This window comes from Poecilia mexicana, unplaced genomic scaffold, assembly GCF_051168715.1.
Source record: "Poecilia mexicana isolate PSO_F unplaced genomic scaffold, ASM5116871v1 scaffold_18, whole genome shotgun sequence".
Classification (NCBI taxonomy): domain Eukaryota; kingdom Metazoa; phylum Chordata; class Actinopteri; order Cyprinodontiformes; family Poeciliidae; genus Poecilia; species Poecilia mexicana.
The window spans coordinates 5,916,615-5,942,415 of record NW_028263387.1 but is presented as its reverse complement, the minus strand read 5'-3'; the positions used below and the strand labels follow the sequence as shown (position 1 = coordinate 5,942,415).

Below are 25,801 nucleotides of genomic sequence, written 5' to 3'. Positions count from 1 at the left end.
TAATTCCTCTGTGTTATCCAAGCTGTTAGCTTGTATACTGTATACTTTAATTGGCCCCATTACAATGGCTTAATGAATGGGTTCATTTATTTTAGGGTAACTTACTTTTTCCATTCAGTAGTCAACTTGGTGTTAAATTCCTCCTGTAGAATGTGTCTGTGAACAAAAGTGTCGTATGCTTCGGTGTTATTAGTCACATTGCAAGGAGAACTATTGTAGGGTGACTCCTCTCCCTTAAACAGGGCAAGTACAGCGATCAGAAGAGCGCCAATCATCTTTCTAAAATGACAACAAAAAAAAAACAAAAAATTAAAAATGACTGACAATTTTTGAGACAAATGAGCATAAAACCAAACACGTCTTATTTTCTCATTCACAAACATAAGACAACATATTCTTTGTAGATTTTTGGAATTTTGTAGTGTATTTGAAGAAATTTAATCATTTTATGTGTGATACAGGGGAGCCTAAAACAGCTTCACTGTGAGATCACAGGAAAATGATGGTGTTAAGTGTGAGCAGAATTGCGTTTGAATCTCTGATACCCCTAAAGAAAGTCCAGTGACAACTATTGCCCCTAGAAGGCAGGTCCACCAGAGTGCAATGAAATCTTAAATCCAGCTGTTCTGCAGAGACCTTAAATGTCCTTTAGAGGACAGCAGTGAATGAAAACCATCATGAAAATGACAGTAACACATGCAGAGTTTGTGAATGTTGACCACTTCAAGTATTAAGGGTGCTATATAACATTACAACACTACAGCAAAACATTCAACCACCTCTGTCCCGGGTATTAAATCCAATCAGTCTCTATTCAAAGCAAGTGTTGATACATTACAATCATCAGTAGAATGTCCAGTTAGAAGCAGAAAGTCATCAGCAATCGCAGCTCAGCAGCAGATCTGAAGGACGAAACCAGGAGACAAAGATGAGGAACTGCAGCACAGTTTTATTCCCTATACTGGTTTCTTATTTTTTGACTTTATGTGACCAAACCAGCCTGACCAGTTGTGAGGGTGTGAGCAGCAGCTGTGTGCATGCAAGCAACTAAGATGCACAACTCCTTATATAAGGAAGACAAAACATGACCAATTTCCTCCACAGCACTCAGCAGCAGACTACTTCCTCCAACAGTTGTACCGCTTTGAGGTTCAACTCAAAACAGTGATAAGAAAAAATCTATAATGCTAACAAGTGAGCAAACCTAAACAAAGTTAGTCTGGCCACCAACAGACATACAGAGACAAGACAGCTGTGTACATCTACACACCAAACTGTTTGACTGTTTTGGTCTGATGTTTTTGTTTAGAGAATTCCATAATGTCGCAAACTTCCAAAATTTAAGGTAGCAAACGATGACCAAATGTTGGATGCTACAGATTTTTAAAAATAATCATCTTTCATTGACTTTAAGAGATTATAATTTTCTTAAAAGGTAAAAAGTATAACCAAGCTTTTATAATAAGTAGAACCAAATCTACATCGATTTTTACTCAAAAGTCAATTTTGCTTCACCAAAATCAGTATTTAATTCTTTTTTTTATTTGGATAGATATAGGAGGCGTCTTGAAAGAAAGCAACTCAAATCCTGTTCTTAGAGAATAAATTTGTTCAATAAAGCCTTAAACTATTTGAAAACAAGATGCCTTTCTTTTAGTACATCAAATATGAAAAACTTTTTTGTGTTTTGGAAATAGGATGAAAAACTTCACCCTAAAACAGAAATCTTCTTTATTTTCTTGATTTTGGTTTTTAGATTTTTTTGGCTTTTCAGAAACACACAGACACACAACATAGGAAACTTTGCATGCACGCGCACGCACGCACACACACACACACACACACCCCCACACACACACACACACACACGCACACACACACACAATATAAAGGTCAGCGCAAATGACCTTCCCTTATAGTGAAATATCTGCAAAACTATTTTTTACATATAAAAAAACACAAACAGAAAACAATCTCAAGTTTATTACCTCCAACATACATTTTCAATGACTGATTTGTTGAATTTAAGACCGTCCAGTGAAATTTAATTCTTATTTTCAAGCTATAACAAGAACGAGTTTGTTCTCATTGCCACTGAATCAAGGTTAGAGTAAACTTGAGAAAGAGTCATATCACATTGGAACCCTTTAGAAACTTTGTCTCTGCCTGATTTTACATTTATTGACATTAAGTTGTCTGAAGGTGGGAGACGGGCAGCCATTAGGGACATTTTGAACATGAACACTTCTAGCCATCTGTGGGAGAATCGTCCAGTTTTAATGGAAACCTCCTTCCTAGCTGACAGCGTTTCCCCTCAAGTCGTTGCAGCAACAAGGGGAAACATGTGAGGTTCAAAGAGTCAGGTCTGTTTGCTGCCAGATGTTTTAGTTTAATGGAAAAACTTTGGAGTTTCTCCATTAACAGCAAAGTGACGAAAACATTAATTATTCATCATCGTCTTCATCATCGTCTTCATCATCGTCGTCGTCTTCATTGTCATCTTCATCGTCGTCATCTTCATCATCTTCATCGTCGTCGTCATCATCATCGTCGTCATCATCATCGTCATCTTCATCATCGTCGTCTTCATCATCTTCATCATCATCGTTGTCGTCATCTTCATCATCGTCGTCTTCATCATCATCGTCGACGACATCATCATCATCGTCGTCATCATCATCATCATCGTCGTCATCATCATCATCGTCATCATCATCAGGATCGATCTTTCCAGACAGAACATCCTCTATCCACTGCTCCAGCTCTTCGGCCGTCGGCATGTCGTCCTGATCGTCCATGTCCATCCACACGCTGTCAGCCTGCCAAACACAAATACATCATGATTTTTGTAGCTTACTCGTACAGCTGATAGGCAACAAACATGATAATCAATGGGTAAACTGAAAGTCGACAGTATGAGTAATTCAAATTATTTGGCATCCTGACAGGTCTATTCATCTGTTGAACCGGTGAAACAAAACAAGTTATGCAAATTAAAGTCTGAGACATTGACGTCATCTGTCTTCAACTGTTGTCTTGAAGAAAGTGTTTGGAAACTGATGGTTCTGACCAAACCAGAAAATTCCCTCATTAAAAGGTTGAGTATGCAGACGGCTACTGGCCACCAAGCCTGGACACTGGCTGCCTCCCCAGGCATCAGATCTGAATCAAACAACTTCTTCATGGATATGGATCAACAAGAAAGTCTTGTAATGTAAGCGTAGCTAACAAATCAGCAGAAGTGTTGTGTGTAGGAAAGCTTTTGACATCTCATTGAATCTAAACCACAAAACAGTAAAGGCAGCCTTCAAGGCAAAACAGGATGTTTCTAATGAACGGGCCTGTCATCCGGCAACAGATTGTATGGGAACAAGCAAATCCTTACGTCCTTAACGTCGACGACTCCGATCTGAGGAGACGAAAGGTCGATGCCAAAGGTTCTCTCCCAGTATGGAACCAGCTGAAAGTGTGATACAGAAAGAAGGAAGAGGACATTAATCCTTATGTGACCTAATCCAAAAAATAATTAATGCAGGTTGAATTATGACAACAAAAATAAATCTAGGAAAGGTTTTTTTTTTTTTCCCACCAGGGGGAAATTGTCTGGGTCGATCCAAATGATGCTGAGGTTGGGGTCATCTGTGTTGTCGCGCGCTACTTCCTTCAGGATCTCCAGAAACTCAAAACCATCTGGAGAAAATTAAGTCGACACATATTCATTTAATTAATAACTGTTACTATGTGGCTGTAGATATGAAAAAAAAAATCCTTAAACCAACTAAGTAGAAGGTGCTAAGAAGCGACTTGCCTGGATCATCCTCTTCAGCAAAAGCGACTATGTGCTCTCCGTTGATATCGTCTTCCTGTGTTCACAAAAACAGACTCTAGAGGTATTCCACATTTACAGAGTAGGTAGAATACATTACTTATGTATATATAAATAATTAAATGGAACAAATGTATGCAGATATTTCATCTCTCTTACCCAGATCTCATACATGCTGTGTGGTTGGAGCTTCCTCAACGTCGGTCTGAAACAGGAAAACATTAAAAATATACATAATAACCACACATGTTCCTGTAACTACTCTCTTTATGGTTTGATATCTAACTCTTGCATGACGTTGCGTCTCATTAGTATTAAATGCTTTTTGAATAAAATCATTTGGAAGCCCACCTGTCATGCTGTTCGATGTATTCAATGATCTCAGACTCGATGTAAGGCTTTCCTGGAATGGTGACGGGTTCTCCCATGAAGGGTTCGTAGAAATCCACTTCATTCATCTTCAGCTTTAGCTTTTTGGCAATCTGGAACGCAAAGTCAAATTTATTCTGAATTAACGCAAACGCCTGAACACGGTAGAAGTTACAAACAATGAAGTCATTGTTAAGAATACAGGTAGAGAAACAACTACTACGGCTGAAGGTGTTGTGATCAAGACCATTGTTAGCATGTTTAATAAAATAATCTTTCTGTGAAATCTCCTCTTCCATGCCTGTTTCTCCTCTTGCATCAAAGCTACCTAAAGCTTTCATCAATATGGGACGTGGCGAACAGCAGTGGACTGAACTCTTGGCAGTAAGCTTCCATCCATGTCGTCTGCCGACAGAGTTCACCAGTGTTATTTTGGCAACTGCTTACATTTCACCCTCAGCTGTCGCCGATAACGCATGTGATGTCATCAGTTCTGTTGTTGCTAAGGTACAGACCCAACACCCCGATGCTTTCACGACAATATCTGGTGATTTTAATCACGTCTCGATTTCTGCTACATTGCCAACATTTCAACAGTTTGACAGACTATCAGAAAAAAACGAAGTATTAGATTAGTTTTACACAAATGCCAGGGATTCATACATCTCCAAACCAAGACATCGTCTGGGTAAATAAGATCACAACCTTGTTTTTCTCTGCTCAGAATGCAAATCCATTGTGAAAGGACTGTGAGAAAGTGGTCACAGAAAGCAGAAGAAGCAGGTTGTTTAGAGCCTACGGATAGGATCGCTCCTTGCCAGCCACATCGAGATTTCATCAGTTATTGTAGATGATGATGGCTGTGGGTAGGAAAGATCTCCTGTAGCGGTTTGTATTACAACAAATTTGAAAAAAGCCTCAGACTGAAGGCACTGTTTTCACATGACAGCCTCATGAAGAGGATGGGGAAAGGCTGTCCAGGATGTTCTTGATTTTATGCAAAATCCTCATTTGCACCATCATCGCCAAAGGATTCCACAGTAGTCCCCAGAACAGAATCGCCAACCAAATGCTGTTAGATCTGGTTGCAATTTTCAGGAATGTCCTCTAAAATATATCCATAATAGGTCAGCATAGAAAAAAAATCACTTTTTTTCAGTTATGCTGTCCTGGTAGATCTTATATAACATGCAGTTTTAAGCAATTTCAAGTCTATCAAATGACTATAGAAGAAGACAAAACAAGAAATCTGGACAAACCTTGGGGTCAAATGTTGCAAAGAATTTGACGAAGGGGTGGAACTCTTCAGCTGCGTCATCATACTCTATAAAGTCTGTAAGAGCGAAATAAAAGTTATTACACTTCCAGTCTTGGCGCAGAAATGTGAAGCTTGAAGCTCAGAATGTGGATCATTTTTAATTCATGAATGATTCGACCTACGGGAGGATCTCTCGCTCTTGAAGTAGCCGACCAGTTTGATGACATCATCCATGTTGTAGAAACCCTTCAGCTCTCGGTCGTTGTCGATGATCTCCACAGGGTCTTCAATCACCTGCAGCAGACAAGTAAACACAGGAGACTCTTACACTTTCTGTTCATTATTCACATCCATTTCATCACAGCTGGTGATAAAACAGGGAGCTCAGCTACATACAACCTTTGGAAACATTGTTGCCCACGCTTTCAGGTTTATCTTTGCTAACGTTACTTACATCGTATAGGAACTCAACAATGGTATCTGCAGCCAGCTCTCCATCGTACTCAATTATTTCATTGTCTGCAAAGATGTAGATGCTGTCGACTTCATCCAGACCTGGTGAGAAAAAAGATTTAATCTGTGAGAAAATCATACTTTTAATATTTACTTACCAGATAGAAATAGCTTCCATTCATACAACTGGAGAAGGTCGTTTTTCCTCAGTTCTCAGTCAAATCCATCCCTCATGTGTCTGTCTTTTAACTTAATGATGCTATTAAACTCTTCTAATTTTGGGATAGAATTTTTTCTTTTTGTAATGTGGGCTTTTACGTTATTTTTGGATTTTTGACTTTTATCAAGACACAAAACCAAACAGCTCAATCTTTTTCTCCTCTGAAAACAAAACCGTTAGCACCTGTACATTTGAGTTCAGTTTAGAGTAACAAATCTGAAACAGACTTGCTACTCTTTAATTTCTAACCAATGACCCTAAAACTACCTTTGGAATGTAAAATGTAAAACAACGTTAAGTATCTTGAATCTAATAAGTACGTCTATAAGCTGGGTTTGTGTCAGGAATTAAACCAATTTAAATGAGCTCTACTGCAAAGTGAGGTTAAATATCCAGACAGAATTATGATAGGATTTTTTTTTTTTTGAGGACCAAATAAAGTGTTTGGTTTCTCAGGAGCTTGCTATGCATGTTTATAGATTTCTTCACTCAGTTTTGTTTTGTATATTTTAAGCGAGGGGACATTTTAAAACACCCGACAGAGTGTCATATCCTTGGTAAACACTTGAGGTCACTGTTGGTCCATAAACCATCTGGTCTTCTTTACCTTCCTTTCCTCCATACCTGCTTCTAGTAAATCATGATAATAACATCTAATCTGGAATTGAATTAAATTATTTTGACTGTCCTTTTCTGAAGTAAAAATCAAGACAATATCACCTGCTCTCCAGATATAATCATAACTCTTGGTCTTGTTGAGTTACTACCACAAATTTCCTTATACTGCATGGTCAGTTTTTAAGAAACAACACGAATGAATCCATATTTGTTGAAGCAAAAGAATACAAGATTATACTTAAAAAATAAAAAAAAAACCTTACACATCTGATGTGTACAGTGCAATGTATTCAGCCCTCTTCTACAATATTGTGCAGAACTCCTTTCTGAAAAATATCTACCAATTTTGTTTCAATAAAATCTTCATTTGTTTATTATTTGAGCACATAAATAAAATGTCTAAATAGAATGCCTAAATTCTTGTGAATTTAGGCATTTCTTTCTTTTTTTTTTTTTTAAAGCGGCCAAGAAGTGCTTTCAACTTGACGATTTTGGCCCTAAAAGTTTGAACGCCACTGGTTTAGACTTCAGCATATTTCTTATTCTGAATGACTTAAACATAACTATGAAAAATTTAGATTTTATTTAGATTTTTTTTTTAAAACTGTCTTTAAAACATTTATCATCTTCCCTTCACTTTATAAGCATGCTCAACTTGCTTTGGCCAGTTATATATTAAAAAACAAAACACTGAAGATAGTGGCTGGACCAACACAAAACTTAAAAAGTTAAGTCTCTGTAAATGATTTTCAATGACATTTACACCCATTTTGTGTTTAACCATGATCTTGTCCCCAGCAGTGTTTCCAAACAGCATACCCAGCTTCTTGGCAACAGCAGAGGCCTTCTTTTCATCCACCAGACCAAACCCGATGTCCTCGTCTTCGAACTCATCCAGAACTTGAGCTGCAAGCTGGACAAAGAGACAGTGGCACAAAAACAGCAGGTGGGAGAGATTGGGCGAAATTCAGGTAAAGTGACATTTCGACATCGAGTTAAAAAGCTTGAAGTTTTCCTTCCAATTCGCAACATTTGAAGGAGCGGTTTGAAGGTCTGCCTTGCGCAATTTAAATCTAAGCGAAACCAAAACACAACACAACACCTGGCAGGAAGTCAAAGGAGACAACAGAACCGGCACAAGAACAAGACAGGCAGAACCCGGGCCAACTACGATGACGGCAACAGGTGTGTTGGAAAGAAGAGGAGCTTGCAGCCCGCCAAAGGCAATGCTGCCCACATGCACACACACACACACAGATATGTACAGAGCATACCGGATCATTCATAGTGTGTTACATCATTGTTTTACGTAATATTTAAGGCTTCTGAATCTAAAATCATCTCAACAATGTGAGGAATCTCATTGGTGTGAAGGCCGTCTAAAGCATTGTAACACTTTGCAAAGCAGCATGGCAACGTGGGTTCACAATGTGAACCGCAGTTTGCCCAGAAGCAAAAGCACAAATAACTGCAGACTATTTCTAGTGTTTTTCTATATTTTAAGTAGCTCTTTGCAGATTGTCTTTAAAATCGATCTTTTAGTCATTCACAGACATCCATTCTTTTGGTACAAATCTGACTTAGTGTTGAATAGATCAAATCTGATTATCACCATGAACCCATGAAAGTGTTGTTTTTCAAAAAGATTTATTTAAGTTAGAGGTTATGTTCTCCCAAATCAGAAAAAAAGTTGTTTTTTTAGTTTGATAGACCCATTATGTTCAGTATGTCTGTCTCAGGCCTTCTGTTGAGTCTTTAGAAAAATATATTTTCACCTGACTATGTATCAATCACTACATCCTCTGTTATGAACAGAGTTACGCAAAACTGGACATGGTCAGGGTTCAAACCGTTGATGTGGGAACATCCCAGCAACCCATCCGCCAAAGATCCAGGACTCTGCAGATTCTACATCTGCTCAGCTAAAGGGATTTGCAGATGACTCTGTCCTATAACTTACAACAAGGCAATAATCAATCTGGAGGATGCGGACACAGAATAACAAGTAGGAGTTGGCTGTTTTGAGAAAACTGAACATCTTCAACAACAAAGAGTTCTGGAAAGGCAAGAACCCAATGGGGAAAATAAATAATAATAATAATCCATGAAGATTTACATCAGTCAACCAAGGAGCAGAGGCTGAAAGAAAAACAATGAAGACAATGATCTGGCAGGGAACAAAGGATACAGACTGACCTTTAAACTAATTGGGGAAGTTAGGAAACTTGAACTCAAGGGAAAATAATCAGCAAACTAAGGCTTCACGTTGACAAGTAGCATTCAAAAGATGGAGCATTGAGCCGAACAATGAAATTAAGCCAAATTCAAACAAAAGATTATGAGAATGATAATTAGATATGTTGAATTCTGGATTTCAGCTGTTAGTTATGTTAAGTATGCCTTCTTTAAAAATGAGTTAAGCGTCTAGAAATATCTTTACATCATCAAGCAGCCTACATTTCTTAAAATGGCTTACCATTAAAAAATAGTAATTTGCCGTGTTAAGGTCATTGCTTTTTTCTTGATTTGGGTGATGTATCCTTCAATGTTCTTGGTGATTGTTACATGGATTGGTGAAAGGATGGATGGACATGTTAGAAAGCAATTAATGTATTAGACGGGTGCTTTATCAAACAGGGTATCCTTACTTTTGTCTTTTTCTCACAAATCTGACGTTAAACTTGCACAGCCCAAGCTGCTGCCGCTACTGGACTTTGAAAGCAGTTCAGCCTCCACTGGTCTGTGTTGCGGGTTGCTACTTCATTTCACTTCCTTTTAAACTAAACTGCAGTCAAGGAGACGAAGAAGTGAAACAGTTAGCGTGTAGACTGCGACAGCGGGAGAGCCCGTATGTCACGGCCCGGCTCGGAAGCACTCGACACACGAGGCGAACTTTGACGTACCTGAAAGATTACGGCTGCTTCGCTTGTGATCAACTGCAAGGAGAGGCAACACTTTAGGTGGACGGATAGCCTCCATGTTTGTTCACAACAAATGGAACAAAACAAGGCCACACTGACAATCAAGAAAATGACTGATTGGTTTTCCACCACAGATCACCAACACATCAACAAACTGAAGCTGTCTTGGAACATTATTTTGTTTGGTATTTCCTCCCTTTCAGATTTCTACAGTTTTTGTTTTGTTTTTTTTCACAACAATGTATGTAAAATGTTTTCTCAATATGGGCTTATTCAGGCTTTAAGCAAGGGTGTAACCAGTAGTGTCATTTTAACTCTTACAAACTTCCTGTTTTATTAATTACCATTTTTGAAACACCAGAACCACTCTACTACTGATGTACTGTACTTTGATTTTTATGTAAAACATTGAAATAATTGCTTATTATTGATGTCTTGTGTCATCAAAACTTCTGTTTGGTCACAATCGTTTGCTCCCTCATTTCTACACTTTTCCTATTACTGCAGCCAAAAGTCATTTTCCACAAAACAGACGAATGTAACATAACAAAACAACTCGACAACCTTGTGCGAATCAACAAAAACAACAAAAATGTGCATCTGAAGAGAGGAATGAAAGGTATTTTGTCAGACCCAAAAAGTCAAAACACATTAAAGCCGAAAGCCTTGATGTGAATGAATCTTTTATTGCAGTCAAATTTTCCTCACACAGAAAATACTTTTTTTAAAAATCTAAATTTTTATTTGAATTTTTTTTTTTGTATGTTGTGGAAAAACTGTAACCTACTAATCTGAACCTAGTTGTTTCAAATAAAAAAATTTAATCATTTTTACTCAACATTTTAAAGTTAGAGATGTAAATGTAAATGTCCTGTACTTTCAATTAATACTCATTTACTTTATTTTCCCCATCTAAAAATCACCGTTACTGAACCACAGCAAGCTACAGCTAAAGGGATTTACAGAAAAGATTTGATGAGCTTAATTAAAACCAATGACATGAGTTTTCCAACTAAGAGCAAGGAAACATCTGAACCTGGCTTGACGAGGTCACCACGTTTCCATAGCAACCACTGGTCAATATCTGCATACCAACCAGCTGTTTGGGAGGCATACCAAGCAAAACATTTTCTTTCCCAACATTACAAACACAAACACATGAAGCCAGATGTACTTTTTAATTGGAAATGTGTCCTTTGGTCAGACTGATGTTCCAGATTAAATCAAAATTCCATTTATTTACCACCAAAGAACAAAGTAACAATTTAATCATCTTTCACCAGATTAAGATACAAAAATCAGTTTTTAACCATGGCTGTCTCAAATCCCAGACCTGAATCCTACAGGATTTTCTCTCCGTGTGCGCTCCAACATGGCTATCATTTTTTATCCATGCTCTGCCTCATTAGTAAAAAAAAAGGGGCCAGTATGAACAGCAGGGGTCCCAACAGAATTATGCTACCAGTGATTTGGATGAAACCAATTATTTTGTTAACATTGCGATTTTTTTCCTCATTGAATACATTTATAAAGTGTAAGTTGAATTTATTTTAAGGCTTTTCACATCTTTACCAGAGGGATCAGAGTTTCATATCAGTAAAGCGTGTTGAGAAAGTCCCCAGCAACACGGTGTTACTTTTTATTCACTTTGAATTAAGAGGATTTTGAAAAACGCCAGAACACCAACACCAAGCCGCTGAAGTGGGAGCAGCGACAGAGGGGGCTGACGTTACAGATCAGAGAGGAAAACAACAACTGAGACTAAGATGGAAAAACTCAACGTCGACGCCTAGAGTGATCAACATTTTAAAATTCCAACAATTGCCTCGTCTCTTGAATATTTCAGTCTCCCGATACGTTTCACTTCCTCACACGTTCCCCTCTTGATCACCGGATCCATCCAGACAATTGGAGTCAAGTCAGAGGTCAGCAGTGTAAACCACTTGGCAGTGTTCCCCAAAGCCCACCCGCTGCCAAAATGTCAAGTGAGAAAATGGAGAGCTGAGTGTCACGGAGAGCCGTGGAAACCGCATCCGGGCTTCTCGTTGCACTTGGCTGCTGGACGACATGATGACCAAGGTGGGCTGTGCATTTCTGGCACCATGTGCACCAGTAACTGTCCACTGCTTACTGTATGCATGTTAGCTGACACATTGGTTCATCAGGTTTAGCTTGGCATGAGCTGTGCTTGTTGCTAACAGCATGCTGATAAAAATAATATTGATGCTAACATGGATTCAGGCGGAATCAAATGTAACTGGACAATCCTTAATAATGACCTCTCACTCTGACCTGTAAGATTTATCCCAAGTGATCAGAACACTGCTTCCTGCTTTGCATGCAAATGCCACAAAGTGGCCTGAATAGCACACCGGGATGTGTACAGGTCCTTCTGTAATATCACAAATTCATCTAATCAATTGCACATCTATAGTATTTAGTCATCAGCAAAGTTACGAATCATCTGAATCTATTTTGTCATTATTTCAGCTGCAAACTCTTGATCAGCTTCATTGACACTCACTCAACAGATGTCATGTTAGAGAGGAAACGGAAAAATAATGTAGGGAAAAGTTACTGCACAGATACAAATCCATATAACAACACAGCAATAAAACACATAAGGGCTTGTTTACCAAGATTTTTTTTTTTTTGCCCATACACACAGTTTTTCCTAACGTGCAGTTGCTGCCGTGTGGGAGAGGAAACGAGGCTAGGCGCCCAACAGTACAGCCAAGGATGTGGACTTAAGTTCATCCTCAACATTTCTACTGAAAGCATTGCTTGGCTAGTCCGTTTGATCAACTTTTAAACAATCAGACATTATCAGATGTTTATCTCTCACTTTTCGACTACATTTCCACACTGCTTAGTCAAAGGACAACACAATGTCTTAGGGATACACCAGTACAAAAATTCTGTCCGATACCGATATTCAGTATTAATATTGTTGTTAGGGTTGATAACCGATATTTACTGATAGTACACGTTTTTCACTAGTATTTCGACATATTTAGGAAACAAAACCCCACCAGAAACAGCGTGTGTGTGTGTGTGTGTGTGTGTGTGTGTGTGTGTGTGTGTGTGTGTGTGTGTGTGTGTGTGTGTGTGTGTGTGTGCGTCATCCTATGATGTAAGGTACTCAGGGTTCACCCAAGGGACACAAACTCAACCAGCTGTAGCTTTTACACAAGGCGTGGAAAACAGCCAGCTGTCATCTTTCCAAAGAAAACCAAAGTCAAAACCTTCAGGGTCAGAAAAGTTTACAAATGCATTTTAAACACATTAAACCTCAAAACAAAGTTTGACTTTATTCATTCTAATAGCAAGTAATCCATATTTCAACATTGCAGAGGTAAGCAAAATTTAATTGACAAAAATATGATGATTTAACTCAAAGTGATTTAACCTTTGAACTTTAGTCACTTTTACCATAAAACACGCCAATGTACTTCAATGGGATTGTATATGACAGACCAAGACAGAATATTTATATATTGCAAAATTCTGACCTGGAAAGAAAACTGTTCATGTCTTAATAATATGAAAAATGTTAACACTAATACCTCTAAATAAATTATGCTCTAAACAGCTTCCTTCAGAGGTTAGCCAGTTCTGTGAAGTCCTGTTAGTTTGCTTCAAAGCATGCTGGGAAAAACAAATAACTGGAAGTTTGGCTTCAATCAGAGGAGGCCAAAATAATGTTTTTGGGGTCGGGGGGGGGGGGGGGTAAGAGAAAAATGATAAACATCTTCAGTAAAACATGTCTATGACAGCATAATGATGTGCTTAGTTGTTTCTTCAGAGAAGAAGAAGAAGAAGTACGGAAGCTGAGAGTGGACTTTTTACGCATATACAATCGTTTTTCTTGAGATAACGACTTAATTTCCCATTTTCTCACGACAATTTTATTTCCCAATGGTTTTCTCAATATATATATTTTTTTGTGGTTTTCTTGAAATAATGAGTTAATTTGTCGTTGTGGCATGCAGTTGAAAGATGGATCAGGTTTAACACGCACACCATTCATCTCATGATAGGGGAAAAGATGCTCAATAGATCATCCAGTACAGATACAGATACAGATATTGATACAGAGCAATTCTGCAAAGAATAATGGGCAACAACTGTGTAAAGAGATGAGCGCTGAGTACAAATATGGCTATTGTTTTTCTAATTTTTTTTAAGAAAAATGGAAATAATGTTCGCAGTTTCACAATTATGCTGACGTGTCACATAAAATCCCAAAGATACGCCTTGATGTTTTTATCCATGGATGGATGAATGGGTGCAAATGGAAGCAACTGAAAAATTCAAGTGTGATTTCTGTTTCTAAACAGCAGGATTTAATGTTTCTCCAAGGGAACGCTGCATCTCGGAGCGTGTGCCCCGGGGTCCGTATAAAGTTGAGTGTGCATTTCCTCCACAGCCAGTCAGTAAATTAGTAAGTAAGTAAAACGTCACGACGCGCCACGCTGAGCTGTTACACAACACTGCACTGTGGTGAGCATGAAAAATTCAGTCACAACAGAATCTAAAACTCTCAGAAACACCCATGTAGATCACGACTGCTGCACGCTTCAGCACAGAGAAAATATTCTAAAGTGGCTGTAGAGATCATTTTGAAAAGAGAAAAATATATACGTTTTTAAAAAAAAACTTGATCTCTTATTGTTATATTTCTATTAATATTTAAGACTTTGGATGGAGTAACTTGTCAACTAACAAGCAATTTCCCTTTGGGGATCAATAAAGTCTATTCTGTTCTGTTTCTATATTTGTCAAGCATTTTGTTTCCAGTGAAACAAAACACTCGACAGACTTTGTTGAACGGAGATAACAGTCAACTAGGAGAGGAATCAGTGGAATTACTGATCTGTCACACAGCAGTTTTACCTTCTAAACTCAGAATCTCTCCTGATCCCACCAAGCATGCGGGTGATCACAACAAGCTGGGTAATTGACTGGAGGCCTGTGAGTCCCCACGTCCACACAGTGATTTAGGTGTTAGCTAGCCATAGGGGGTACTGAGAAAACTGGGATATTTAGGGCTTAAATGGGAACATCTTCACTCGTGACGGGGGGGAACATCACGGTAACAACTAGCAAAACAAGAGCAATCACACACTCATACTCAAGTATCCAGGTTCAGGTAGTGAAAGTAGCTAAGACTTCAATCCAAACGTTCTGAGGAATCGTTCAAAGAGACAAACAAACCGAACCAGACGTCGGTAAAGATGGAAACCTTCTTGGGCTTGTTTGTTTCCTACTATGAGTTCATTAATACCGTCAACAGCTGCAGATCTCACTGCTAAAAGTAGCAATAATATTCCTGTTGGTTTGTTACAGCAAAGTTTTTAATCACATTTCGTCAAGATTTTATATGTTGTGTTAATACGGTTTACCATAGGTAAAAATGACATCAGATTACTTTGAAGGCTACAGAGGCTGACTGCAGATGGTTGAACATGAATTTATCCAAATCCTACTGTAAATTAAGTTTACTGGGAAAATATAGAATTGAGCCACTGTTTGGATGCGGATAAACCCAAAGTTTTGCTTTCAATGACCTCCAGCATTCCTTAAACTATTCAAGCATTTTATGACAAGTATCTGTAGTGTTTAGTACAGCAGAGTTAAACAGTTAAAGCCGACTACAGATGTGATTAATGGCCAGACACCAGCTTCTGGCAGTGTTCCTGATTAATAGCCCACTCTTCATGTACAAAGATCTCAACTACATGAATGGGTGTGTGTGTTGCGCCTGCCTTACTAAAATTCCACCAGAGATTTTTGCACGGTCTCAACTGTGATGGTCACTTTAACTGTAAATTGTAAATAACTGCTAGATATTGAAAGTTCCAGTTGTTATGGAGAAATGGGCCAAATTATTTACTCGCATGGACATTTAAAGACCTTTTTTAACAATTAAAATAAGCAAAAATATCCAGGTGGAGATTAGAGACCTGGGCCTTAATGGGATTTATTAACCTGATAGATGACGTTCAGGTTTTTAGTCATGGCTGCAGAGAGCAGAATACCAAACCCCTCTGGTTTACTCACATTCCTGTGAGCAAACTAAGCTCTCCAAAGCCAAATAGTTTTGAAAAAATACAAATAGCTGATGGATGCGAGGTTAATTTTGGGTTTATTTTTGTAATGACGCCTTCACTTGATCATACAACAACGTGCATCTGCTATGACTTGAAAATACCAATAGCAACACATCATCAGCGACGTCGTTCTGACGTTAAGCTTTATCTTTATTCACATCCAGCTCCGGGTGGAACGAGGAGCCATACGTCTGGGTTTCAAAGTCAAGAGATTCATATTTGAATTTTTCATGGCGCCCTCTGAATCCCCCCATTTCCTTGACATTTTTCCCCCATGAATAAATGATACGAAGACATTCCCTGATACAGATGAGAGAGATGGGAGGGAAACGCTGAAGCACAGTCAGGGTGAGGAAAAAAAAAAGGATAATTTATAAATTATTCTGAACAAAAGAAATGAAAGTTGAACATATGCAGAGTGAATGTAGTACTTAAATCTTTAACAATTTGATGTTAAAGTTAGAAACTCCTTACATTTAATTTTGATTAGTTGTTCAGATGTGTTCACACAATTAGTACAGATTTTTTTTTTCTAAGATTCGGTGAAGTTTTATGTCTTTAGCACAGTTCCATAAAGACGGTATTGGGCGATATTTGATCTTTCCTTTGATTTGATGCCTGACACATTTCCCAGATCAGTTTCAGAAGCGACCCTGTACCCAGGCGTTAACAGGCTTTTGTTTTTGTAAGCAGCAGTCTTTGCTGGATGTGATTAAAGAAATATGCAATCACAGTGGTGAACCCTGTTGGGATTTGACATTCACCAGCAAAGTGTAGCTGTAAGCCTTTTATTAATTAGGCTAAAGCTTTTTTACTAATCCTCAAATCCAAAAGGGAGGGAGGGAGTATGGAACAAATTCAAGAAGACTGAACGCCCGACTCGCCTGCCAGCAAAGGAAAACACTTCACCTGAACGTAACTGTTGTCTAAACTAATAAAATAAAAATAATTTCTCAATTTAGAACTTCCTTCAAGGTAACACCTGAAGAACAAAATTAAGCTGAAAGCTGTGAGTTGTGCAGCTGAAAAGAAAAATGACCTTCTGAAAAAGAGTTTCCCTTTTTGTCCTTTCACTTTATTTTTTAAAGAATATTTAATCACATCTCTGTTTTATTTAGTTATTTATTTTTACTGAAGCTGAAAGATCAGCTTTAAAATTACAAGAAAACATAGTTCAGGACTACATTGAAAATAATGGAAAAAAAAAACACAAAAAAGCCTCTTTGCTTTTTTCTGTCCCCATTGAGACATGAGGAAAAGGATTATGTTCTGGCTTTTGGGATGTTGGGGTGTGTGTGCTACACAGTCAGAAAGTAGTCCACCATGTGGGATTTCTGCTGTGAACAAGGAGTATGTGCACCTCAATTTAGAGGAGATACAAAACAGGTAGTTCTGCTTTTCTTCAAATGCTGAGAATGTTGATCAGTTGCATTTTTTTTAAGCGTAAGGGTTTCCTGTCTCAGAGAGCTACACACATGTAGATGTTATTCAAATCTAAGAGTAATTTACCGTCAATCATAAAAGCAGCTTTACATGATAGACCTTTTTTTAGTTGAGGATGCAGTAGTGCTCTACTTCTTTCCCTTCCTCTGTCATTAAAATGTGAGCTTATAATTTGCCATAGTAATTCAAATGTTATCTCTTGGGTTTCTAGTTTTGGAAGAAATTGCCATTTGTTGTTCTTGGAACACTGAGTCACTAAGTCAGCTTAGATAGTATCAAACCATCCATGCTTCTAGAGTAGAGGCATTCCAACTGTGCCTTATTCTCCTTCCGTGTTCATTGTTCTCTAGTCCCTCAATACTGGATGCAGTCCTTGTTTGGTTCGATATCTGAGTTGGTATTGCTGGATTCCCATTCCACCTGGGGGCTCTAGGATATGGCTCTAGGCTCTAGAGATAATTTCATATGGAGTTGAAGGAACGTGACAGCGCACCGGACGTAACTTGACGGCTGTCCGAAAGTGTTTTATGTCGCCTTCACATACCTGTCAAGTCTCTCATTTTGGCAGGGAAAATACCGTTTTCTACTCCCTGTTCTCGCCGTGCTCCCGTATTGTTATTTTCCCGTAAATATCCCGTATTGTGCCCCCCCCACCCCCGGTCCTCCTCCGCTCTCATGTTAGCCCCCCATCAACCAGGCCCCGCTATGACCGCAGCACCGGACGGCGACATTTCCCGTATTCTCAAGTCCAAAACTTGACGTCTGCGCCTTCAGCTGAACCAAGCAAGTTAAATTAACCTTAAAGCTACGTCTAACTTGCGTTTTGGAGTATTGCCCAACGAAGTGAGTTGATGTTGAATGTTGTAAGCTATAGAGATATATTTGTGTTGTTTTACATGTGTTTTTCTTTCTTTCTTTTCTTTTTTTGTTCAAATTAATGAAAATGCTAGTGATTTTGTAGGCAGCTAATTAGCACAATGTTGGCTCGTTTATTGCACAGTGTGGGGTTTAATGCTGATGTAAAGTGTTCAAGGAGTAAACTATGCTTTATAATTTATTGTTTAAATGTAGCATAATTGGTGATGACACGCTCATATGGTTTACATTACAAGTAAACCATATGAGCGGTTGGTCACTTTATCTAATCTCTGTTCATATACAGCTGCTAAATAAGAAAATTTATTTTTTTTGTTAGTGTGACTGATTTTTTTAATGTTGCATCTTAAAGAAGGGATTAGAGAAAAGATTATCATTATTATTAAGGGAATTTTAAATAATAATAATAATAATGTTTTGACAGTGTAATGTGTCCTTGAGCCTGCAATTAATTTATTTATACTTCCGGATACTTAGGCGTCAATGATCAGCTATTTTAAGTGTCCCCTCTGAGTGATCTCTGATTGGATGAATAGCCACAGCTGGCAGGCAGTCAGGAAGAGCAAAAGTACAGTAGAGCTCTTCTCTTCTCTCTCTCTCTCCACCTTGGCAGCTTTGTTGGGAAATTGATCAGACCCAACAACTTTATGTGTAACTGTAAGTGGTTTGGGACTTCAGTCTACACCCACAGGATAATGTAACACATCTTAGCAACACAGCAGCGTTTATGTGGTAGCAGATACAGGGAAGGTCCAACTGCCCATGTGAAATATGGCTCTGAACTTTCACTCTGTCTCACGAGAGCTTTTAGTCTCTTGCTCAGCATGCAGGACTGTCTCAGGCTATTTACAGAGGTGACTTATGAGGGCCCAGTGTAAGCTACACTCTGCTGATGTAAGGAGACACTGCCATTCTGGAAAGGCAGCAGGTTGCTGTGGTTAACTGGTGTACTGGCAGAGTGCTGGACTCAGGTGCATTATTTCTGGCTTTGTGATAAAAAAGCTCTTTGGATGTATTTATGAAAAAAGAAAAACACTGTTCAAAACCCTCAACACCTCTGTTTTAGTTCTATCTGCTGATGTACCGTGTGACTGAAGTTTTTACATAAATGGTGGCTGAAAAACACCACAGCACTGTGAAAAACAATATTCTATACTAACACATTTGATAACTTCCAGGTGGAAGTTACTCAGACTGAGGGAGAAGATAAAAGAAAATTAAATTGTTGACATTGACATATCAGTTGACAACTAATGTTTAGCATGTTTAGTAATAGTAATGATTTCTGCTTAGAAATATCAACCCGAAAGGAGTGTGTAATAATAATAATAATATATTTTATTTGTAATGCCATTTATATGTCAAATTGAAATCTCAAAGGGAATATTCACTAGCTGATGAGGGCAAGCTACTGGATTGTAGCCACAGCCACCCTGGAGCAGTCCAACAGAAGCGGGTCTGCTGTTTTGCACCATTGACTCTTCTGCCCACCACCAGCAGGCAAGACGGGTGAAGTGTTTTGCCCAAAGACACAAATGACGAGAGCGGATGGACCGGGAATTGAACCAGCGACCTACCTATTGCATAGCAGAACGTCCAAACCATCAATGATGGTTGAAGGAAGGAATGCACTTCCTCAGGTCTATGGTTTTAATTCATATATACGTTCTTTGCTGCATTCTAAAATAATCAAAATCTAATACTAGGTGTACCAGAGAGCCGACGATGTGATTGTCCAATATACTCTTTCTTTTTATCTTAGTTTGTAGTTCCAAAGAAACTACAAATGATCCAGGAAGTGTAACCTAAAGCCACATTTCCCCTCTGAAACCAGCCCCCAAAACGTCCCTCCTCTCGTCTTGACCATTGAAATCAACACATCACGGATTCATTTACTCTCAACCTGCAGCAGAGACCCACCTCCAAAGCAAGTTCCTCTATCTGAAGCTGCTTCATGGCGCTTCGATTCCCATCCACATTTTTGTGGTAGTAGATCACCATTACGTCGTACTTCCTCATGATGGACTTGTAGTTCTTGGCAGTGAGGGTATGGACACGGTCTTTGCCGTCATACTCGGGGATCTCCAAGCCCTTCTCTCCCAAAGACAGTTCTCCCAAAGAGAGGAAGTAGAACCCTAAAAACACCCATGTCCACTTCATGGTGATTGTTAGCAGTACAAACAACTCAAAGCCCTCTGGATGAGGGAGTTTCGGAGGACAAGAAAGCACTTAAAATGGTTTCTACTTTCCCCTAATGGGAGAGTACGTCCAATTCCTGTCCCCAATAGCTGGAGAAGAGAAGGTCTGACATTGATACTGTCTTTATAAAAGGAATATCACATGGTTTGCTGACATCACTGGCCAAAGAGGTGGAACTATCTAGGTGGGACAACCCTTGTCCATAGGACATGGAGCTGCCAAAAAAAGTAGGGGTAAAAGTGGGGGGACTTGTGAGTGGAGGTCAGAAATATCACATGGTACATTTAAAGTCTAGAGGGGCCTCACTGACACCTGTTTGAAGCTGTTCAGACGAGAAGTGACCGTGTTACTGTTGGGTGTACGAAGACTAGTGGATCAGTTGAATTTCTTGGAAGACAGAAGGAACTGATGACAGGAAGAAGACAAACAAGACCCGATTGGAAATTTCACAGAGGAACAAACTGAAGCTTCTGCAACAATAGAAGGACAGAAACTCAGTCCAAAAGTCATCTTCTTAAGATGATGGTATTACAAAATTCCTTGTAACATCAAAATGGATGAAGCCTTTTGAGAGCCAGATGTCAAAAACAGAGACATCAACGTTCCCTCAAAATTGCAGAAATAAGCTTGTTTCCAGGGGCATCTGCAAACCACTGGCCTATTAACAAACTCAAAAGAAAAGCACCAATCAGTGTGATGGCAGTGCAGCTATGACGTTCTTCATATTGTTAATGTTCTGGCAGGCTTTGTAGCCACATTCCCTGTTGGACTGAAGTAGAAGATAATGGCCTCCCAGTGTCATGTTGTCCCTGCTCAGCCGTTGGACCAGAGTGTGAAGTTCATTATAACCTGAGGGGGGAAAGAGATGGAAAATGGAACGATAAAAACAGACAGACCTAACACAGTAGTCACACAGAGCATGTCACAGACAGAGGAGGACACTGTCAGCTGTGAGTTTATAATGAGAGAAGGGGAGAGGGTGGCTATTAATAACAGTATGTAATCCGATCTGTTTTCTCCCCCTGTCAGAGGGCTGATTTCACCCGGGTTATGAGCTGATCTGAATACATGTTTCTTTGTTGTTGTTGTTTTATTTTTTTTATCTGAATGCCAGCAAGGGGTACAAGGGAGCTGGGCACTGCTTCACAGGCGGGTCGTCACCACAGTGTGCTGGCTTTGAATGAGACAACTTCTGAAACCTTTGAGTCACTGCGGGAGGTTTATAAACCATTCTGATGTAAGGGGAATCTTTTTGAACAAACACACCTCTTTGATTTCATTAGTTTTTTTGAAATATGATGCTTTAAACAGCCAACACAGCATTGGGTTGAATATGGACCTATCCTGTTGTTGAGTCACACTAATGTTAGGTTTTCTCACCCAAAAGTGGATTTATTCCTCTTGCGGTCTTAGCACAACGCTCAGGTGGAGTGCAGCAGATGTCACAGTTGGACAGCGGGGAAGAGGTGAGGGTGGTAATGGGGGCGGGAGAGGGCGGTTGTCCCGTCAGACCATCAGTTCCCGAAACCACACACCTTGTAAAAGTGCAGGCGTGATCATTGTGACCCCAGGGGACTGCGCACAGGGTAAAAAGCTTGCAGGGTCCAATTAACCCCATCTAATGTCTACTATTAGCATGCGAGTCAGCTAGCTTACAATCATCTTTAAGGGTAGGGAGAGCGTTTGACAAAGCAGCATATAGATGTACAGTGTGGAGACGACCTGTACTTGTGTAGTGCTTTATTAACTCCCAAAGGACTTCAAAGTGCTTCAGTAATGAACTGTGAGTCGTTTCTTATGATTGTAAGTTTTAAGCTCATCGCTACCAGCTGCTCTGACACTGTGACTTTATCCATGATAAAGAATCAGCTTTCCGGGCCAAGTTTGTGTGCACAAAGAATTTCTTTCACAGCATACAGATTTCAAGTATGAATACATAAAGTCTAGGAACTTAAAAAGTATACAAAAAACAATATGTAAATGTGTCTACACTCAATATTTTTTTCTTTATCTTTTTAAAGGCAGGTTGTGACAGTACAACTATGCTTTGTTTTTTGCTGAGATGTTTGTAACCTATTTCTTGACCTCAGACCTGTGAAAGTAATGGATGGAGGAAAAAAATCAAGCCTGGTAATTTTGTTTGAAGCCCTAATCTTTAAATTTGTTTATTATTATTATTATTATTATTATTATTATTATTATTATTATTATTTCTTTTTGGCTAATTTATTCTAGATTTTCAACCCAGCACATCTAGTTTTAACATCTTCTAATCAAATAGCATATTGTGAAACGATACATTTTCTCCAATAATGCGAGCTATTGGTGAAAGAATAGCTTGGAAAAAATTGGCTATGGATTTGTAAATGTATTTCTATCACTCAAAGACGATGTTTTAACAGCTTTAACAAATCCACCAAATTACTGTTTCTTCCTCTTATTTATGAGATGCAGAGCTATTCTGCTGACTGGAAGCCTTTGAGCGCTCCTACCGACGCTGTATTAAACATTTTGAAAAGTGAGGACGGAAGACAGTAGAAGACGGGCTGCGGGATTTGTCAAAGCCTCATCAGGGAACCTTCTAGCAGATTTTGACAAGCAATTCGCTCCCAATTCTTTAACAGTCAGCTCCCATCCTCAGTGTATCATCAGTGAGAATGGCTTCATTAGACTTCTGCTGTCACTCACAGCTGCTTTTTTTCCCTCTCTCTCTCCATACTGCAACAGGCAGGAAGTATCAAAATGCCTTCTTCATTAATGGAGCCGTTCGGCAGTTACCCCTCTATGGTAAACGGCTCCCCCCTCTGGCAGAAGCTCCATTTGACCCACATTCGCCCAATTACAGCTTCTTCTTCGTCTCCTCTTGGCGCGTTTTGAAACTCAGAAGCAAGGTGAGTCATAATAACATCTGTGTGGTTTTTATGTACAGGTCATTAAGCTGTGTCTGCTGTTGCTACGGCAACTAGGTTTTGAGTTGTAGGGTAAAAAAAAAGAAGCCCGAATAAGCACACACTGACTTAAACCGATGCTTAAGAAGTCTGTGAAAGTTTTCTTCTTTGACATTTGTCATAAAAAATACAATACAGTATTCAAATTATTATTGCAATGTACATGAAAACTGTCGGAAATTCATTGGTTTTTGGGTTATTATGCTCACGTGAGTGCCTCTTTATTTAACTGCCTTCAGCACTTAATTCGGTCAAACCAGGTTTGAAATGAGATCGTCCACCACACCTCCTTCCTCATTTCACAGGGTGAAAGTGCGACATGCAGCGTCTGGACGCTAACGAGATCTAAAGGCTCTCTCACAGGGACAAAGAGCTGTGGGGAGGGGGGAGGAAGGTGTCGTGGAAAAAAAGAGGAAGAAATATAGTGAGCGAGAATGAAAGGAATGCTAAAAATGATGGTGAACGAGAAATAATAGCAGGCTGAAAAATGAAAACAGCTCAGTTGTCTTTTTTTTTCACCCAATATTCAAACATTAATTAATTAATAGCATTAGAGGATTACACAGAATTATATATCATACACAAAAGCATAATGCATTCAGAAAGTGATCAAACTTAATTTATTAGCGCTTTAAAAATTAGGTTTCGTTTTTTTCTTATCCAAGATATAAATAAAAACCTGACTTAACACAGGTGTTTGCTTCAGAAAACTAAAAACCCTTAAAATCTCTCCAGCATTTGACTTATTTAAATAAGAGCTGTTAATGGATTGATAAAAACTAATTAATTGCAAATCCGTAAAAAAAAAAAAAAAAATAGCAATTAGTCACTTAAAGATGGATGCAGGCATCAACTAAGTAATGACACAAGGGACATTTGCTTTTTTTTCCTCAGACATACTGTTTAAAAGTATTAAAATAAATTTAGTATAAAAAAATACAGAATGTAACTTAGCTAAAGTGCATTATATACATTCATTTTTTGGCTTGAAACATTGTGTCATGAACGGTGTAGTTGAGGAGATGAACGCAGAGACCCAGGTTATGGTGAAGATGATGATTTTAATTAAGATAATACTCGGTAAACAGTCCAGAGCAGGCAGCACGGCAGACAACAAGCACCCAGCTAAATACCGGTAGCAACTGACACAAGAACTGAAACGATGAGCTAATGCCGACATTCATAAGACAATAGACATAGACAAGGACCCAACGAGGAACACAGACAACAGGTGGGTTTAAATACACATGGGATAATCAGGGGAATGAGACACACCTGGGGAGCAATCAACGGGGAGGACAGGACTGAGACTCACAGGAACAGGACTACACAGGAAAAAACTCAAAAATAAACACACAGAAACACGGATCGTGACACATTGAAAATGACTAAGTTTTATCAGATGTTGCTTTTTATCCATTGATAGTTTGAATGAGCAAACAAAAGTGAGATACGGCAACACGGAGAGGGCACCTTTTAAAATAATTGTTGCGTTTAACTTATTTCATTTTATCAAAGTAGAAAAAAAAAATAACGCAAATAGTGGATGTGATTATTTTAACAGCCCTAATCTTAACATATTGTCAATGATGCCTACGAAAAACATTTGTAATCTTTGAACATTTTTGTATTTTGTCATGTCATAATCATGAAGAATAATCAAATTTCTCTGGTAACTCAACACAAAGCAGTGCATCATTAGGAGGTGGAACTAGAAGTTGATGTATGACATGGAGAAGCTCATTGATAACTGAGTTAAAAACCTTTCTTTTCATGTCTCAAGGTATGGCTCTGTCAGCTTTCCATGACTTAAGACGTTTTTTCTCAATGAATTAGTCAGATTGGATGGAGAGCATCTGTGAACAGAAATATTCAAGTCTTGCCACAGATTTTGAGTGGGAAACAGGTCTGGACTTTGACTAATCCTTTCTAATACATGGATATACTCCGATCCAAACCATTCCATTGTAACTCCAGTTTTATTTTCTTGGTCGTCCACCAGGATATTCAAGTTAATATCTTGAGTTAGTTTTTCTCCACAAACTGCTTTGACTGGAGATCAAAAAGTTTTGATCTCATCGGACCAGTGCTCCATTTTCCCACGTATTTGCCATGGAAACAACTTGACTTGTGGCATTCAGGATTTCATTAGGTTTTCTTTCAACAATATCTTTATCCTGCCTCTCCTTCATAAAGACCAGATTTGCGATTAAAGACTAATCTCACAGTTTAAGCAGATGACCACTTTTGAATGTTTTACTTTACTTATTTTCCAAATTTCAGTAGACAGACTGAACTGATCTTAATGAAATGTTAAAAGGTTGAGACGTGTTAAAACCTTTTTCCTACCTGCCATCTTCCTTTAATAATCAAGTGACTACATTTATTTAAGAATACTGGAGTAAATGGGCATGCACACCCCTCCTTTCAGACTTTTGTGAAAAATTACAATTTTTCTTGCACTTCAAAATTATTCACTGAATTGTGTGGCTGTATGTGATGTAAGAAAATGAAAACATTTTCAAATAGTGCAAGTACTTTTGAGACTTCTTTACTT

At 38.7% G+C, this 25,801-nt stretch overlaps 1 protein-coding gene across 1 annotated transcript; it reads right to left on the bottom strand.

Annotated features, from left to right (window-relative positions):
• Positions 1 to 1,968: 1,968 nt before the first annotated feature.
• casq1b (calsequestrin 1b) lies at positions 1,969 to 20,390 on the bottom strand. Its single transcript, XM_014985528.2, has 11 exons — positions 20,018 to 20,390; positions 7,564 to 7,657; positions 5,908 to 6,008; positions 5,636 to 5,747; positions 5,455 to 5,528; positions 4,178 to 4,308; positions 3,986 to 4,031; positions 3,809 to 3,863; positions 3,590 to 3,690; positions 3,386 to 3,460; positions 1,969 to 2,819 (listed from the first exon to the last, which is right to left on the bottom strand). The coding sequence occupies exons 1-11, from the start codon at positions 20,255 to 20,257 to the stop codon at positions 2,445 to 2,447; spliced, it is 1,404 nt and encodes a 467-aa protein (XP_014841014.2). The 5' UTR covers positions 20,258 to 20,390; the 3' UTR covers positions 1,969 to 2,444.
• Between the last annotated feature and the right edge of the window lie 5,411 nt (positions 20,391 to 25,801).